This window comes from Balaenoptera musculus, chromosome 8, assembly GCF_009873245.2.
Source record: "Balaenoptera musculus isolate JJ_BM4_2016_0621 chromosome 8, mBalMus1.pri.v3, whole genome shotgun sequence".
NCBI classification, from domain to species: Eukaryota; Metazoa; Chordata; class Mammalia; order Artiodactyla; family Balaenopteridae; genus Balaenoptera; species Balaenoptera musculus.
The window spans coordinates 37,648,704-37,664,672 of NC_045792.1; the positions used below are offsets into that span (position 1 = coordinate 37,648,704).

General features: G+C 48.1%; 2 protein-coding genes across 2 annotated transcripts in view; both read right to left on the minus strand.

The window, feature by feature from the left end:
• Positions 1 to 9,929, minus strand: part of ENDOD1 (endonuclease domain containing 1) — a 29,177-nt gene extending 19,248 nt beyond the window's left edge. Inside the window, exon 1 of the mRNA XM_036859952.1 lies at positions 9,339 to 9,929. Within this exon, the coding sequence (XP_036715847.1) occupies positions 9,339 to 9,641 (303 nt within the window). The 5' untranslated portion in view covers positions 9,642 to 9,929. The remainder of the gene's footprint in view (positions 1 to 9,338) is intronic.
• Positions 9,930 to 13,115: 3,186 nt separating this feature from the next.
• Positions 13,116 to 15,101, minus strand: LOC118899486 (lysine-specific demethylase 4D-like). The gene has a single exon (XM_036861274.1). The coding sequence runs from the start codon at positions 14,679 to 14,681 to the stop codon at positions 13,116 to 13,118; it is 1,566 nt and encodes a 521-aa protein (XP_036717169.1). The 5' UTR covers positions 14,682 to 15,101.
• Between the last annotated feature and the right edge of the window lie 868 nt (positions 15,102 to 15,969).

Consider the following 15,969-nt stretch of genomic DNA (forward strand, 5'->3'; position numbering starts at 1 on the left):
CAGATGAGGACTGGGGCTCCTTGAGATTCAGTAACATTTCCAAGGTCAACCAGCTGGTAACTGACAGAGCTGGCACTCAGCCCAGTTTTGTCTCACTACAAAACCAATCTTCTTAACAGCTCCGTATGCCCAATCCTTGCCCCTTCAGGCCTAAGAGTCTGGTGGGAGAGAGTTAAGTAAACCACTTCTTATGCCTGATCTGCCTTCCCGACTAAGTTAACAGGACACCTGAGGGCAGGGCACATCATGGACTCCTGTTTCTGGGCTTAGACCCAAGAACTCAATAAATGGTTGTGATGCTGACAACAATAAAAACACTGATAGAAGGATCAACCAGCAGCCGAGGTCTGGGGACTCAGCCTTTGCAACGCTAACATTCTCCCCCTGCTGCCCAGGAATGAATAAAGGGATGAACAGATAATAAACAGGGTGAGCTTGTTTCTGCCACTGAAGATCCCTCTAATTACATGCCTACCTCTTAAACCCCAATTCGTTGACAGAGAAGAGAACAAATTGATGATAAACTCTTGTTGCTGATTGGCTGTGACCACATGTATTAGGTAAATGAGTGAGAGGAAACTCCTAGGCTCTGACTGGCCTGGAACGGGAGGCCCCAGGAGCAGAAGGGCATCCAATATGGAAGCAGAAAAGCAAGAGCAGTGACAAGCCTGGTCAAAGAGCTCCCTGGGTGCAGAACAGCGGCCTATGAGGTACCACTATCAACTCAATTATGCATCACCCTCATCTGAAAACTGGGGAAGGCGCATAGCCGATCTCCACACAAGATTGTAACTAACTATAAGAGATGGCCCTTCTCCAAAGCCAACAGGCAAAATGTACCCTTCATCTTAAAGATCATTAGAGAAGGGGACTTGATAGCCCTTGGACCCATTTCCACAGCATCATAGCTCTCATGTCAGGAAATGATTTATTTGCATCCAACCTCAACCCTCCTCAAGCTGTTGAAGCTTAAGACCTCTTGTGTTTAGCACAAAAGAGACAGCATCTGCTTCTCAATGTTGTGTCACATATATCCTCTGAGGCTAGTAAATCTGCCCCCAGGCAAAATCATTTCCATTTCTTTGACCTCTTCTCTTGGGTTTTGTGAGCTTTTCAAGTTCCTCTAAAGGTGAGACTACTTGGCAGCAGGGTTTAGTGACCGAACAGAACACCAGATTGGAAATGAGGACATCTGTCAGCTCTGTCACTTACTGGCCTTGTGACTTCGGGCAGACCAGTGACTCCCTGGGCCCCTGTCTCTTCTATAAGAGGAGAAGAATAACACGTCCTGTGCTCAGGAATGAGGGGAGGGGGAAGAAAGCAGGATTATTTCAGGCCATCAGTCAGTTATACATGATACAGACTTGAAAGAAAAAGGTGATGCAATAGACTTTGCATTTCAAGTCTCCAGGCCTTCTATTTCTAGCAAAAATGCTTAATGAGACAAATTGTTTATGTTTCCGTGCAGATTTGCTCATCGAAAAGTGTGCTGACTGTTTGAGAGGCTCATTAGATGTGGCTTCACAGAGTCCAAAAGGGTGCTAAGCCTTGACTAGAATAAAGGATGTGAGAGTACACATGTCTCTCTATATGTAATGGAAATTTCTGGAACGTTACGCACACACATACACCCATACACACAAACTGTGAAGACTGGCTATCTGTGAAAAGTTGATCTTTTTCTTTATATACTTCCAAAATGCTCAGAAGAATCTTTTTACCATAAGCACATATTACTTTTATAATCCTAAAAAAACCCTAAATATGATAAAGAACCGCCACCAGCACCCCATTAAAAAGGTTCATGGAAATTGTCCGTAGGTCTAGATCTAAGGCTGCCATGCCATAACAGGAATAAGACTGCACAGCTTTCAAATTTCACTGCTGGTGTTCAACCCGTATCTGCTGGATGCTCACAATTCAACATTTATTAAGCACTTAATCAGTGCTGGCATCATGCTAGACCAGGAGTTGGCAAACTACAGCCTGTGCACCAAATCCGACCCACCACCTGTTTCATAAATAAAGTTTTCTTGGAACATAGCCACACCTACTCATTTATGCATTGTCTGTGGCTGCTTTTGTGCTAGAACAGCTGAGTTGAATAGTTGCAAAAGAGACCATATGGCCCAAAAGTCTAAACTATTTACTATTTGGCCCTTTACAGAAAAGGTTGCTGGCCAGTGTGTTAAGCAATGAGGATTCGATGGTGAGTGTGATAGGCCTGAGCCCTGCCCTCATGGAACTTACAGTCTAATCGGGGTCACTCAATTAGTCACACAAACAAATGTATAATTGTACCACACTAGCAAAGAAAGGTGTGTTTGGTGCCACTAGAGAGTATTATGGGCAGTTGACCTAGGTGGGAATATCACGGAAGACAAAAAAGCCCAGCGGGTACAAAGGGCCTATGATGGGCGAGAACATAGAAATAAAAAACAACAAAAACAAAAACAAAATAGAAAGAAGCCAAAGTGGCCGGAGGTTAAGGCCTGGCAATGTGTGACGCCAGATAAGGCCGGGAGGGGAACGGGAGACCAACCACGCAGGACTCTGGAGACCCTGATAAGGACTTGTCTTTATCTGAAGAGAAATGGGGAGCCCTGAAGGGTTTCTAGTGAGGCCACTGGAGATACAATGAGATGAATGTTTTGAATTTCTCTGGCTTCCAGGTGGAGAAAGGCTAAAGGAGACCCAGGTGGGATGGGTTCGCCAGTCAGGAAGCTGTTTTGCAGAGGCCTGGATGAAGATGGTCGCAGCTTGGACCTCAGGGTGCAGATGGTAGGGATTAGAGGGGTGAAGTCTGTCAACTGAGGTGCAGAAGCAAGACCATCAACCATCCCAAACGGTCCACTTGGCTGTGAAGGAGGTGTCCAATGTTATCATGGGTTCCATGGTTCCAGATACAATAGAAATACCCAAGAATGACAAAAGACCTTTTTATGGTTCATAAACCCAGCTTTCCTTTCCCTGTGCTTCCGTGTGTCCTGAGGCTATGATGGATGCCCAGTCTTTCAGACACATAAACCGTGGCCTTTTCCTTACATGGTCCCTGTTCAATCATGCATCCTGGGCAATTCAACCACCCCTAAAATGAAGGTGCAAGTCAACTGGAACATGTAATCTAATTTATGTTTTCAAATCCTATTTCATCCAACTATTTACTCTGCAAAAGGAGAAGTACTCATATTTTCAGTTTTGATTAAAAGTATTAAATGCCCGGGGCTTCCCTGGTGGCGCAGTGGTTGGGAGTCTGCCTGCTAATGCAGGGGACACGGGTTCGAGCCCTGGTCTGGGAAGATCCCACATGTCGCGGAGCAACTAGGCCCGTGAGCCACAACTACTGAGCCTGCGCGTCTGGAGCCTGTGCTCCGCAACAAGAGAGGCCACGATAGTGAGAGGCCTGTGCACCGCGATGGAGAGTGGCTCCCACTTCCCGCAACTAGAGAAAGCCCTCGCGCAGAAACGAAGACCCAACACAGCCAAAATAAAATAAATAAATAAATAAATATTTTAAAAAACTGCAAATGAGTTTAAAAAATAAATAAATATATATTAAATGCCCTCATTTGACCTCCTTTGAATGAGCCACACGTCTGTCAGGCACTGGGTAAATAAAAGCATGACTGGAATACTAAATGGTGCTTCTATTTTGGGTTCACCCTACGAGTTGGTTTCTTTTTTATTTCTCCTTCCTTTCAGTGGCCAAATAGATATGTCAGCAGGCAACGAATTATTGCTGCCATAGATGTCAAGTTCTACTAACCAAAGGGGTACGTGACCACTCAGGAGACAAGATACACAACATGAAGGAAAAACATTTTTGAACTAACAGGAATTCTAGGAGCAAGATCAGATCACTGGCAGTGAAAGCTACTGGCAAACGGGAGGACTTATTTTCTCATATTTCCACTTGTAGAGCTGACAGTTTAAAGGGAAGAGGAATTAAAACCCAACGAATGAAATCTTTATTCCTCAAGCAAAGCTCCATTCAATCACCATGAGCTATAACTGAGATTTCCAGAATGGTGTGTTAGAAGCCAAGCCAGACATCATCCAAAGAACTGGATTAGTTCAGTAAAATAAAAATAAGATAACAAATCAGTCAATTTGGAATCCGGAGAGAAAATACTGACGTTGTCAGTGGAAAGCAGCATGGTAGAGCAGAAAGAGAGCTAAGAGCTCTGGAGTGGGACAGCCATAAGCTCCAAGCCAGACTTTGCCATGTAGCAGCTGTGTGACCTTGGATGAGTTATTTAACGACGTTGAACCTCAGTTTCCTAAACTATAAACCATGGGTCATAGGACCTAGAGCTGTTCTGTGAATGAGTTAATTTGTGAAGATCCTTGCACATAGTAAGGGATGAGTAAATGACAGTTCCTTTCCTGGATTGTCCAAATTTAAGTCTGGACTGAAAGAATGGTGCACAGCTCCATCACCACTAGACTGTTCCAGGACAAAACATCACTAAAATGTTCTGCCGATACAGGGCAAGTACCGTAACTTGCTCCAGAGAAAAATATGTGCTCTGACTTGTCCTACGACTGCTGGGAAAGAGAAATGGAGTAGAAATTAAGATTTCCATATAAAAGATGAGAATTGAAGTCCTATGACCATTAATGCAGTGGATCCATGGGAAGTCAAAGATCTCCATGGTTCATCAAAATTGCTCCGGACTAGGAGCAACTAGTCATGAGTTCAAATCCAAGCTGTGTGGCCTTGGGCACAACAATTAACCTCTCTGAGCCAGTTTCCTCATTTCTACAATGAAGAGAATAAGATCTACCTCACAGTATTTTTGTAAGATTAAAGAAGTATAAGCAGAATATAAAACCAGTTCCTTCCAATATTCACGTTTACAAAATGACAGGGTCTTGAGGACTTCCCTGGCGGTCCAGTGGTTAAGACTCTGCACTCCCACTGCAGGGGGCACGGGTTTGATCTCTGGTCGGGATACTAAGATCCCACATGCCGCGTGGCATGGCCAAAAAAAAAAATTGTTTTTTTTAAATGACATGACAGGGTCTTATACGTTGGCTTCTAGAGTGAATAGACAACATCCTTTGCAAAGGCATCACTAGTACCTTATCCAAAAATTCTTCCATTAAATGGAAATGAGCTGAGCAACTAAAAGGTTTGAGGCTCCCTGTACTAAACCAGAACCCAGTTCTCAATTTTGACTGCAAACCCTCCGGACCATCTCTGTCCTGCTAATAGGGACACACTGTCTCGTCTCTTTCTTGCCTTCTCCCCATTCTCAATTTAAAGGTGACCACATTCCACATAAAACCCACAACATCCCCTCTGTCTTCTCTGTTTCCTTCTTTTAAAAATTTTTTTTGATGTGGACCATTTTTAAAGTCTTGATTGAAGTTGTTACAATATTGCTTCTGTTTTATGTTTTGGTTTTTTGGTCAGGAGGCATAGTGGGATCTTAGCTCCCCGACCAGGGATCGAACCTGCACCCCCCGCACTGGAAGGCAAAGTCTTAACCACTGGACCTCCAGGGAAGTCCCTCTGCTTCCTTTTAAAGTTCTCATTATGTCCTTCAGAAGGCCTCTCAGATGAGGGATCCTGTCATCTGATGCTAAAGAGATCGAAATCATCTGGGGTAGTTCCAAAGGCCGGAGCTAGAACAGGTGGGGTGGATTTAGAGGAAGGTTCCAGCTCTGCATATGGAATACGTTTGGAACAGTGACTGCTGGCTAGCTGAGAAGCAAGCTTCTAAAGCAGGCAGCTCTCCACCAAGAAAGCTCAAGCAGAATATCTCACCCACTGCTGCCTGATTGAACCTCCGAACATCAAATGAGTTTATTCAACACTTACTGAGTGCTTTCTATGTCCTAGGCACTAGAAATGCAAGCCCTCAGTCTCTCCACTGGAGAGACGGACCCACAAGCAGGTAGTTATAAAACAATGTGGTATGTACAAAAATAGAGAAATTACAGGGAGCATTGTGGGGTGGACCTAACTCAGGAAGTGGACCTCACTCAGGTGGGCTGTTCTTTCTGGAGGAGGTGACACCTCGGCAGTCTTAAAGGATGGAGTAGGGAGGCAGAGAGGGGCAAGAGGGGGGCAGTGTAGAAAGGGCATTTGGGGCAAAAGGAATCAGCATGAGCAAAGGGACAAATGTGACCAACAGAATGGTTTATGAGAGGCACTCCAGGCAGCTAGATAGTGCTAGAACAGTACATGAGGGTGGGGAAGGGTAGGAGACAGACCGGAGCTAAAGACAGGAGCCAGGGCACGGGGCCCTTGTAAACTGCATTCTGTAGGGTGGAATTCTGGGTCCCTGTGTTTTTAAGCACAAGAGTGCTTAAAACACCCTAAAGCTTTTAAGCACGAGTGACTAAGTTTCTATCATCTTCGATTTAGGAGGTTTTCGGTTGTTTTTATTTTTTCCCAAAGGCAAACTGCAGGACAGCCTTGCGAGCTGCTGAATTGAGCTTCAGGAGCCTCAGGGTCAGAACAGCCCTACCTGATTAACTACCGAAGGCAAGCACCCAGCTCCTTTGGTCCCCTGCCTCTTCCTCCTCTATCTGCTGGGGCTCTTGGTGACACTAACCTCCTAAAGAGGTGATGTGGGCACAAGGTGACTCAGCACTACAGAGTGCTTGGAAGCAGCCAGAAGTCCACGCTGAGCCCTGAGCATCTTTCTGCAGTGGGCACACTGGCTGGGAGGCAGGCCTCAGGGGGGCAGGTTTGCTGCAGTGTGCTCCAGAGCCTGACAGCATGGCAATCGGGCGGCTTCTCCCCCCTCTCTCCTTCCTTGCCTCCTTCCTAATAGCCCCTGGCTCCTGGCTGACTTGACTGGACACTGGGGTGGGGAGGGATGGGCAGCACAAGGCTGTCTTGCAGAGAAAAGCATCCTTCCAGCTGTGCTCAGCCACTGGACCCTTCCCACCTCCCCAGTCGGGAACTCGGGCCTCCTGTGCTTTTCTGAACCACTGCACCTCTCACCTCTCAAGCTGCCATGTGGAATTATTCCCTCCCACCCCACCAGCTCCTTCCTCCTTCCCCATCCTATTTTACCTCTCCAGTCCTATCCCTCATTACCAGGGCCCACGGTCTCCACTGCCTATGTGAAGGTTCTGTCCATTTCCTCTCTGCTGAATGAGTCATGCTCCTTTGGGCTCCTTCAATAACCGCATAAATGGCTCTGCTCCACACCCCTGCCCCAAACCTTCCTTGATCACTCCTCCGTACCTGACCCCTCCCTTCCATCACTCCTCTTTATTTTGAGCACTTGAGTCATCTACTCACTGAGTCATCTACTCACTTGTACTGGTTTAGCTGCTCCAACCACGCCCCACACACTAATCCCTGACTCGGCCATGCGTTTCTCACGCAGCATGTCCCCTCTGCTGGGAATGTCTTCGTCCTTGTCTCCCTTCTGAACTCCGCCTCATCCTTCCAGGCAAAGCACAAATGTCACCCTGATCCAAAGGCTTACCCCGTCACCTCCAAGACGGATTAAATCTAATAAGACTTCTACCTTTTTAAACTGAGGATGTTTTGCTTATGTCATAATAACAGCTAGGACCGATATGCCAGGCACGAGAACCTTATATGGAGTAATTCATTCAATCCTCAAAATCACCCTGTTATTACCTCTAAGACAACCAGCCCAAGGTTACAGCAAGTCAGTGGAAGAACTGAGGCTTAAACCCACGCAGCGTGGCTCTAATCAGAGGTGTTGCCACCTCTTCACCCAGCAGACCAGGAAGCCTTTGAGTCCCAGAGCTCCACTCTGTTCCCCTGGCACCCCAAGTGCCTGGCACACAGTGGGTGACTACTAAATGTGGTAGTTCTGGATTTAACTGAAATTTGTTCAGCATGCATCCCACGTCTTCCTCACATGTATGTTCTGTCTCCCCAAGCCATCCATGAGATCCTCGGTGAGAAAGGACCAGGTCATCTATTTTCCTCACAGGTCTGCAATCACATGCATACTGGGGAACTGGGGGAAACACAGAGAGCTCTAGGGGTGCAGGTGGGGGCAAACTAACCTTAGGTTAATATATGCCTTAAGCGTGTATACTTTACAAAGGCTTTTTTCACATGCCTGATCTCATAGGTCCTGACATCAACAGGCTGTGGGGAAGGTAAAGAGACAGAGGTGCAGATGGCCTGAGATCTGGTCAAGGTCTTAGAGCCAGAAATAACTGAATGATATTATAGAAATTACAACCCAGGGCTCTGAATAAAACAGCTGAAAGCCAGTCCCCTGCTCACAATGCCTAGGCAGCTGTGCCCATCAAGAATGGGCAGGCTGATGTAAGTCAACTATACTTCAGTTAAAAAAAGTAAAACAAAAAAAAGATCAAGGTCAACCAGTTCAAAAAAAAAAAAAAAGAATGGGTGGGCTGAGTGTTCAGCTCCTCCCCCAGATCGGGTGTCCTTGGTCGCTGGGAAAGGGGAGCCTGGCACGGTGTTCTCCACGGGAGGCTGGCTGAGCAGACCTAGGGCAGGGTGTGTGAAGGCAGGTTCAGCAGGACCTCTGGGAGCCTCTTGGAGTGTTTGGTCACTCTCACCAGACAGAACAGAAAACCCTGAGAGATGACACGATTTCCAAGTGGTCTAATAATGTAGATATGAAGAGCCAGGAGAAACAGGTTTGTTCTTCCCATTAGTAGGAGGTAGTCAATGTCCCTACTATTTGTAACTATCCCATCGCATTTCTAAAAATCCATACCTTTATTTCATTGTCCTAACCCAACATTAACTTCAGATCGAATTTACTCAATGTCCTGTGCAGAAGGGAAGGCTTTTCAGGCTCAGGTGGCCTCTGCAGAAGAAAAGCTTTTCCCTAGTAGGAAGGGCAGTGAACTTCTAGCCAAAAGACCTGCCCCATCTTTATGCCAGTCTCATCGCCCCGCTGAGCCTTTATCTCCTCTTCTGTAAAATGGGCATGAAAATGCCCACTCACCCACCCATCCCACAGAATTGTGGCAACGACCTGTGAGCTCCCAGTCTACGCGTCCCGAAGATCTGAGTGGTCTCTTGGGTCTCCGTCTCACAGTCCTCATTATTCAGGAAGTGAATGAGACACTGCAGATGTCTACTCTGAAGTGCAGAGAGAACCACCTCCCACTGGGGGCCTCGGAGCCCTGAGGCTTACGCGAAGGGTCGCAAATCTCCCAGCTCTGGCCGTGGCTTTGACAGGGGACGAGGCGGTCTGTAACTCCGGGGGCGCGGTGGGGCGGGTGGAAACCCGGGTTTCCCGACCCTGGCACCGAAGGCTGGGGCTGCCCTTCCCCGCCCTACCGCTCACGGTGGCTGCAAAGCGCCCTGGGAGGCCAGCCCAAAGGCCGGGCTTGGGAAGCGCCTCGCTTACCTGCGGCTCCACCAGCCAGCGCTGCTCGGCGGCGCCCAGGGGCGCGGGGCGCGCGGCGCGGAACGCCGAGTACACGGGGATACGGTCCCGGGTGCTGTACAGGGTGGCGAAGCGCTCGGCGCCCTCGGAGCGCTGACAGATCTTCACGTGGGCAGCGGCCGCCAGCCCCGCGGGCGGGGTCCCAGCGTAGAAGAATCGGTCGCATTCGCCGAAGCCGGCTTCCTGCTCGCGCACGAGGCGGCCCTCCAACAGCCCGGCCAGAGCGAGGAGGCCGCCCAGCGCCAAGCAGCGCGCGGGGCCCATGGCGCGTCTGCGGGCCGGGCCGGGAGAGCGCGAGGCCGCCGAGCGGGGCCGCGGCGGAGTCGGAAGCCGGGGGCGGCGCGGCTGAGCTAGCGCTCTGCGGGCCGGGCTGGGCGGCCCCGGCGACGGGGGCGGGTCCGCGTCCCGAGGCCGCGCCTCCCTCGCACCCTCCTCCCTGAAGATGGCTGCGCAGGCCCGGGGCCGGGCGCGGGGATGCGCCCGGACTTGCACCGCCTGGTTTCTGCAGTCTGCGGTCGGAAGCTCGGGGACGCGCGCTCCCAAGACTAAAAGGTATGAACCGGGTCGGCTTAATCGGAGGAAACGGGAAAGAACCGTCCCCGGGGCTGGGAGCCTAGAAGCCTCCTGCGCCAGCGCGCCCCAGGGATCCTCAAGGATGCAAAGAGGCGGCGTGAGATGCCCTCAGAACTGTGGCTCTTTGGGTCTGATGGGCAGGGAGACCCAGTGACATCCGACGGAAATCAGTCTTCCCCTTCCCAACGAAATGCTCATCCGCCAATACACGGACACAACTTTGATGAAGTTTCAGCAGATCAGAAGCCAGGAGATCCAAGTTAAAAATCCTCTTCTAGGAAATTCCTAACCTAGGGAAATAGGACAGCTCTTGTGGTTTACTTGGTACTGCGAGGCTTAGAATCAAAACCAAAACCAAGAAAGAAACGAGACCGGCCAACATCACTGGTTGGTAGGTTGGTTGATTCATTATTTCTTTCTTGAGTGCCTATGGGCCAACATGGGTTCGGCGACTGGGTACAGTGGTAAACAAGAATAGGGTCCCTGCGGTCCTGCAGACGAAACCTAGTGGGAAAGCTTGTCGTTAATCAAAGAAGCAGGCTATTAAAGGAATAATGACACACACTGAACGTGGAGCTGTGAGAACCTGCCCTTCCGGGGATTCAGAGTTGTTTGCCTGAAGAGTGTTGTCTGGACTGAGACCAAGAGGTTGACATGAACTAGGCAAAGAGGAAAGCAGCATGTGCTAAGGGGTCTCCCTGCAGAAGGGAACGTGATATGTTGGGGGAATTTAAGGAAGGTGGGTGTGGGTAGAGAACAGAGACCTGGGAGAAGATTATGAGAAATAGGGCTGAAGGAGGCGGGAGACACAGAATTCCAGGGATCATAGGCTACAGGCCATCAAACATTTTTCAGCAGGACCCGGACCCTATTGAGAAAACAAGCTTCATGTAATAATCCCTATGCTTAAAATCGACATTGCAATCTAGTATTTCTGCTGTGTTCTATTTTGTTCCCCTTTAAAAAATATGCTGCTGGTAACCCACAAAGTTGTTTCTATGACCCACTAATGGCTCATGTCCTGCAGTGTGAAAAGATATATTATATAAATCATGATGAGGATTTTGATCTTTCAATGGCGGAGACACAATCACATTTGCTTTCTGGGCAGAAATGGGCAGATTGGAGTGGCCCAGAATGAATGAAGAAAAACATTTATAAAGATCCAGATGAGAGATGGTAGCTTGGACTGGGGTGGTGGTAGAGACAGAAGCAGAGTGCCTACTAAGGTGCCTTCACTCACATCTTATTATTTAATCTTATTTCCTCAGTGTGCCATGTGGGGAACTGGACCAGAGCGTTCAGATGCTTGTCCAAGATGGCATATCCTGAGCCAGATTTGAGCCAGGCCCCTCTGCTTCCTAAGCCTGGCCTTTCCTCTAAGTCACAGCAAATCCATGAGGTGAGCCTATAAAATAGGAGAGAAATTGTCAGAAGAGCACATTCTGGAGCCTAAGAACCAATTCCTTGGAGGCTTCAATACCTGAAAAGGTTGACTATGTTTGGCCCCTGAAATGAAACCTAAATTTATTTCTTAATTAAAAAAAAAAAAACAAGACACATGCAGTGTGATGTCACAGTAACAACTAGACTTGGAGTCACATGTTCCTTCTGCATCCAAACTATCATTTTCAATTTCCAAACTTTATTCTGAGTTTGGCCACTTCTGTGCATCTTCAACACTGTGGCCTAAATCAGTAACCATCAATTCTCACCTGTATTACTTAGATGTTCTAACTACTTCTCCTGCCCCCAAGGGGTTCACAGAACAATTAAGGTGATTAGTTAAATATGCAGATTATATCATGTCAAGTGCTGTTTTAAACTTCCAATGCCTTCTCATTTCAAGTTGAAAAAAACTCAAATATTAAACATGAGCTACAAGGTCCTACATACCCTGGACCCTGCCTCCCCCTTCTCTATGCCCCAGACACAAATGAGCTTCCTCTCTATCCACACAAAAACACCAAGCTCTATGTTAGGGCTGTTACACTTGTTGTTTCATCCAAGTGGAAGTCAGCTCTGGACCTTCCTTCTTGTCACTTGGGACTCAGAAAGGTCTGCTGCTCTATGAAGTATTCCCTGACCACCGGAACCACACTGCCCATTCTGCACTAGCATCCCATCCCCTTTAATCTCTTCACAGAACATATGCCCACTTGAAATTGTCTTGTTCCTTTATTTGTGGATTGGTTTATTGGGATGTGTCAATGACTTAATGATGTGAAATACACATACAGCATTGAGAAGGCAGTGGAGACGTGGAGAGAAGATTTTCACATGCTGGCACTTTTTGTCCTCTGTTTGCTCATCTCTCCTAGCAACTTGGATCAGCCACATGCCAGGTGATTTCCACCAACTCATCCTTCCGATAGGCCTGCAAATCAAATCCCCGAACCCAGCCAGCCAGCTGGAACCCAACAATCAACCCCAAACTCACTCACCAACATCACACAAGGGAACAAGCTCATAAAAATAAGTTTTGCTTGAAATGTTTTGATATAATTATTAAGAAAAGTGCAGGAAAAACGACCACCTCTCAGTTGACTGACTGAACAACACAAAAAATAAAGTCAGATTTTAACATTCTGGTTACCTTTAATATATTTAATAAACTCAGATTTTAACATTCTAGTTACCATACTGGCAGAGAACACATTTTCAATACATCAAAGAAGAAAGATTATCAATTATTATCTTAGTCTCTACTGACCTAATTGGTCAAGAGGGCCTAGTTTGGCAAGAAAAGTGGGAAGGGAAGGGGGAAGAGGAAAAGGAGAGAGACTGGAGAGTAATCAAAGCCCAGGATTCCTTAGAAGTTCAGCAGCATCCAGAGCTGGCCCACAGGATGGGAGTGTGAGGTAGATTGGGCTCTGGCGACCTCAGCAGGACCTAGTTCCCAGAGACACTAGAGTGTCCAGTGCATGAAACCTCAGTTTGTGACACAGGAGTTAGCAGTGTCCAAAGATTCCAGGGTCTGGAAGGAAGAACAAACTTTGGAGAATTTGGTAAACACCACGGACCCAGCACGTCCAGCGGCAGCACAGGAGGCACTCTCACGCAAGACTAGTGACCTGCAAATACCCAAAGCTCTGAAATGTAAATATGACCAGTCTCAAAGGATCCCCACGCAGGAGCAGTGGGGTAGAAAGGCATCCCCTGGGCTTAGGGGACGGGGCCACAACCACAGCCAGAAGCCGTGGCGGGATGCTGGAGCCCAGGGCTGAGCGGGGCGGCGCTGTCCGGCGAGGGTGCATCCACAGGCAGGGGCTGAGCCTCTGGGTCCAGAGCTGTGTGTAACGAAAGCCTCCTCTTAGCCCTGGGGGGAGCAGCTGGCTCCTGAGCGCCCTGTTCCCAAGGACGACGACGAGGGCCACATCTTCCAGCTGGGTGGCGATCCGGGGCCGATGGACCTGGGGTCGGCGGCTGGGTCGGGCCGGGCTCCACGGAGGTGCTGGTGGCCGCAGCCCCGAACTGGGCGGCAGAGCAAGAACCCCGGGCCGGCGAGGGGCGCCGGCACACAGCACGCACAGGGACTCGGTGGCGGGTCCCACCTCCCGCGGCTACAGGCACACGGGGGCGCAGAGCGCGGCGGGGCAGGTGGTGCCTCTGGCCGAGAGCGGCTCCCCCGGGCGCGCGGACCTCCCTCCAGGCGTTCAGGACCTGGCTGTCCGGCGCCGTGGGCTGCGTGTGGTCCAGCACGGTCCGGTCCTGCCCGCGTTTCCACAGCTCGTAGCGCTCCGGTTGCAGGATGCGCACGAAGGCGTCCATGGAGAAGGCGACCCGGGCCTCCCCGCAGCTGCACTGCGAGGCCACTTTGCCGTAATCGATCCAGCGCGGGCAGGCGAAATTGATGGCTTCCGCGCAGTTGAAGCCGTGGTTGAAGCCAGAGTGGTAGCCGTAGGGAAAGGTCACGATGAACTCTCCAGCCTCCTGAGTGACCCGATCGAAGGGGATGCCGTTGTCCTTGAGGACCGTGGGCGAGATGAGAGCCACCTTGTGCCGCAGGAAGGCCTCACAGCCCCGCGCGCTGCCCGGGAACAGCTCCCTGGCCAGGCGTTCCAGGCGCCGGCCGTGCTCCGGGGGCACCGCGTACCACGTCTTGGGCTCCCCGAAGTGCAGGTAGTTGATGCTGTAAAGGTCCATGTCCTCCGTGTGCCAGGCGAAGGCGGTCTTCCACATGCCGAAGTACAGGTAGGGGGTGTTGACGCCTTCGATGACCACTCCGCACTCCTGCTCCAGCAGGTCCTGAATGGTTCCCAGGTGTCCAAGGTTCCACTGCTCCGTGTTTTGATCGAATAAGGAGCCACTCACGTCCGCACCATATACTGGTGAATCATAGAGGCGTGTTTTCCAATATTTTCGCTCCAGGTCCTTAAAATCAAAGTGTGCTGGAGTCCGGTATTTTTCACTATTTGCTAAGTGGTGGTACTCACCCACGGTCATGGCTTTCTTTTTTTTGTGGTATTGAGTAAACACACCTGCCTGCCCAGAAGTCACCTGCTGGAGGGGAGCGGCTATTAAGATGTCATTGATATCATCATAGGTCTGTCTGGCTTTCCAGTCCTTGGGTGGAATGATCTTCGCCACGCCTGCTCGGTGTGCACCTTGGGATTCCATATAAGCAATGTATTTATCGAAATCATTAAACTCTTCTTTGGTTGGATGAAATACCATTATTCTACAACTTGGGTTCTGGGCCCAGTTGGACTTAGACTTCATAGCTTTCATTAATAAGCAGGAAACTCCCAAGTTCTGATGTATGTTCTGGGCAGGTGAGGATGCTGGAAAACACTACTTTTTCAAAAATGGGTTGGAATATATCAGCAGGAACCTGCAGTAGACTTTAATGCAATGAGTTGATAATATTTCTTAGGCTTGCTGATTCTCCAGGGGACTCCACGCTGGGCAGAAGCCTTGCTCAGGACTGATGCCGGCTGAGCCTGCAAGTCTGTGATGTCCTTGGTTGACACTTGGCTCTGTCCTCTTGAGATCTAGTGAATCACCCAGCCCTGGCTGGGTATCCCAAATGCAGTGTCTTCAGGGCAGAATTGAAAACAAAACCTAAAAAGAAAAAGAATAGAGACAGGTTGAAAACTGATGGTTGGAAATAGTTACAAGGGAACTACAAAGAAAACACCACCATGGACTTTAATTGCATATTCAAATAAAGGCTAAAATTTCATAAGTTTGACAATACAAGAAATGGTGTTGTGAACAATGGAAATTCTTGTACTCTAGTAAGGAGAACGGAAATCATTACATTCACTTTGAAAACCTATTTGGACAGTATCCACTAAAATTGAACTTACCCATGTGCTATGATTCATGCCTAGGATATGTGTATGTCTGTGCAATGAAAGTCAAGTCCAAGAATGTTCAGAACAACATGATTTCAGTAGTCAAACACTGGAAACAACTCAAATGCCAGTCAACATTAGAATGGATAAGTACATTGTAGTATATTCATACAATGGAATACAATACAGGAATGAGGTCAACAAAAACTACATGAAAATAAAAGAATAATTCTATAAACATAATACTGAGCAAAATTATCCAGACTCAAAAGAATACCTATTCTATGCTTCCATTTATATAAAGATAAAAAGGTACCTATAAGATGATGAAATTTTTTGGTACCAACATAATCTATGTTAGAAGTCAGAGTAGTGGTTACCTTTTTGAAAGAGAGAGGTTGTGAGTGGGGCTGTGAGGAAGTCTCTAGAATAATGTGAATATTCTGTTCTGAACCCAGGTACTGGTTACACAGCCATCAGAATGACTCATTGTCATAATTCTTCAAGTTATGATGATTTTCACAAATTTCTATGAAACAAATTTCTTAAAATTTATTTAAATTATTTAAATAAATTTAAAATTATAGTTTAGGGTGAAAAGCATTAAAACAGAATGATATCTTTCATTGTACCAAAAGGAAAAAGAAGGGTGATTGAAAATATATGAACTAAACATTCAATTGAAGAAACTATAAAATAGAAAAAGAGAAAGAAGGGGT